Source organism: Octodon degus, unplaced genomic scaffold (genome assembly GCF_000260255.1).
Source record: "Octodon degus isolate 3935 unplaced genomic scaffold, OctDeg1.0 scaffold00056, whole genome shotgun sequence".
NCBI classification, from domain to species: Eukaryota; Metazoa; Chordata; class Mammalia; order Rodentia; family Octodontidae; genus Octodon; species Octodon degus.
The window spans coordinates 7,983,200-7,985,499 of NW_004524632.1; the positions used below are offsets into that span (position 1 = coordinate 7,983,200).

The 2,300-nt window shown below is 44.1% G+C and overlaps 2 protein-coding genes across 2 annotated transcripts in view; both read left to right on the forward strand.

Moving 5' to 3' along the window:
- The first annotated feature begins 417 nt into the window (after nucleotides 1-417).
- LOC101587435 (gamma-aminobutyric acid receptor-associated protein-like 2) lies at nucleotides 418-897 on the forward strand. Its single transcript, XM_012515271.2, has one exon. The coding sequence runs from the start codon at nucleotides 494-496 to the stop codon at nucleotides 857-859; it is 366 nt and encodes a 121-aa protein (XP_012370725.1). The 5' UTR covers nucleotides 418-493; the 3' UTR covers nucleotides 860-897.
- A 1,199-nt stretch (nucleotides 898-2,096) lies between these two features.
- Nucleotides 2,097-2,300, forward strand: part of Mrpl45 (mitochondrial ribosomal protein L45) — a 7,179-nt gene continuing 6,975 nt past the window's right edge. The window contains exon 1 of the mRNA XM_023718104.1: nucleotides 2,097-2,101. The gene's annotated coding sequence lies outside the window, so the exon portion shown is untranslated. The remainder of the gene's footprint in view (nucleotides 2,102-2,300) is intronic.

Genomic DNA, 2,300 nt, shown 5'->3' on the forward strand with positions numbered 1-2,300 from the left:
CACTTTCTTCTTTTTTTTTTTTTTTTTGTGGAGCAGGGGATTGAACTCAGGTCCTTGCACTTACCAGGGAAGCGCTTATTCTATTGAGCCATCTCCCTGGCCCCTGTAATCTAATTCTTTTTTTTTGCGGAACCAAGGATTGAACTCAGGCCCTTGCGCTTGCCAGGAAAGTGCTTATTCCACTGAGCCATCTCCCCGGCCCTGTAATCTAATTCTTAATTTATTATTTTATTCATTTATTTTAGCAATAGGGTCTCATAGTATTGTTTCAGCGGGCCTGGAGTTCCTGGGCCCACGTGATCCACGTGTGTAAGCTCAGATCTGGGGTTTCAGGTGCTGCCAGCTCTTCCAGAATAGACTAATCACAATTATTTAAAAGTTTGGTAACTCCAAAATCTTAAACTGTTCTAGATTAAATCTATTTTCAGTTGTTGAGGTCGGCTCACTGAACTTCAGGGCTCAAAGAGCTGGCTCGGTCCCCTCCCTTGCCGCCATGAAGTGGATGTTCAAGGAGGACCACTCACTGGAACACAGATGCGCAGAATCCGCAAAGATCCGATCAAAATATCCCGATGGAGTTCCTGTGATTGTGGAAAAGGTCTCAGGCTCTCAGATTGTTGACATTGACAAACGGAAGTTCTTGGTTTCATCTGACATCACTGTGGGTCAGTTTATCTGGCTCATCAGGAAAAGGATCCAGCTTCCTTCTGAAAAGCCAATCTTCCTGTTTGTGGGTAAGACAGTCCCACAGTCCAGCCTAACGATGGGGCAGCTTTACGAGAAGGAAAAGGATGAAGATGGATTCTTATATGTGGCCTACAGTGGAGAGAACACTGTCCACTTTTTTTTTTTTTTTTAAATTCTTTGTTTTTTGTTTTTTTGGTTTTTTGTTGTTTTTTTTTTGGCGGAACCGGGATTGAACTCAGGGCCTTGCACTTGCCAGGCAAGCACTTTTTCTACTGACCCATCTCCCCAGCCCCCTGACAATATTTGAAACAATTACTTGAAAAAAAAAAAAAAAAAAAAAAAGAGCCGGGGGGATGGCTCAGTGGAATAAGCACTTCCCTGGCAAGTGCAAGGGCCTGAGTTCAATCCCCGGTTCCACCAAAAAAAAAAAAAAAAAGAAAAAAGAAACAATTGGGGCCGGGGAGATGGCTCAGTAGAATAAGTGCTTGCCTGGCAAGTACAAGGGCCTGAGTTCAATGCCTGATTCCGCAAAAAAAAAAAAAAAAGTTACTTGATTTGGCAAAAAAGTTGTCAGTTATTGACCCATGACTGTAATTCCAACAAACATCTCACTTTTATCTTTTTTTTTTGTGTTGCTAGGGAACAAACTCAGGGCCCTGTGCATACAAGGCAAGAGCTGCACCCTGAGCCACATCCCCAGCCCATTCATTCTCTGTCTGTCTGTCTTTAGAGACAGGATCTTGCTATGCAGTTCAGGCTGGCCATGAGCTCACTTTGTAGCCCACGCTGGTCTCAAACTCAAAATGATCCTCATGCCTCAACCTTTCCAGTGCTGGGGGCCGGGGAGATGGCTCAGTAGGATAAGTGCTTGACTGGCAAATGCAAGGACCTGAGTTCAATCCCCGGTTCCGAGAAAAAAAAAAAAAGAGTTAATTCATTATTTGGGGCTGGGGAGATGGCTCAGTGGAATAAGCGCTTCCCTGGCAAGCGCAAGGACCTGAGTTCAATCCCCTGTTCCGGGAAAAAAAAAAAAAAAAAAAAAAAAATCCAGTGCTGGGATTACAGGTGTGCACCACTATACCTACCTTTGTTTTCTTTTATCGGTGGTTCTGGGCATTGAGCCCAGGGCCTTCACACTGAGCTACATAACCATTCTATTTTTATTTCTTTTATGACAGGTCTACCTAAATTGTTAAATTGCCCAAGCTAGGTTTGAACTTGTGATCTTGTCTCAGCTTCCCACAGTTCTGATTACATGGTTGCACCACAATACCTGTCCCTAAATAGTTTGTAAAGAATCAAAGCTATAAACCCTTCAGGGACCCATGTGCCTATAATTCTAACTCAGAAAGATTGCTTGAGTTCAGGAATTTGAGGCCCATGTGAGCAACATAAGAAGTCCCTGTCTCAAAAAGTAAGCCAAAATATGGACCGGCAAGATAGCTCAGCAGTCTAAAGCACCTGTAGGCAGGGGACCTCTATCCCTGGCACCACATACCATGCCAGCTCTGCCCTCAGGGCAGGCTGAGCCAGGAAAAAAAAAAAGAAAAAGCAAAGATATAATCATTGGGGCTGGGAAGATGGCTCAGTGGAATAAGCGCTTCCCTGGCAAG

Excerpts from the sequence above, each read along its gene's own strand:
- LOC101587435 (XM_012515271.2), top strand. The coding sequence starts at position 494 with ATGAAGTGGATGTTCAAGGAGGACCACTCACTGGAACACAGATGCGCA.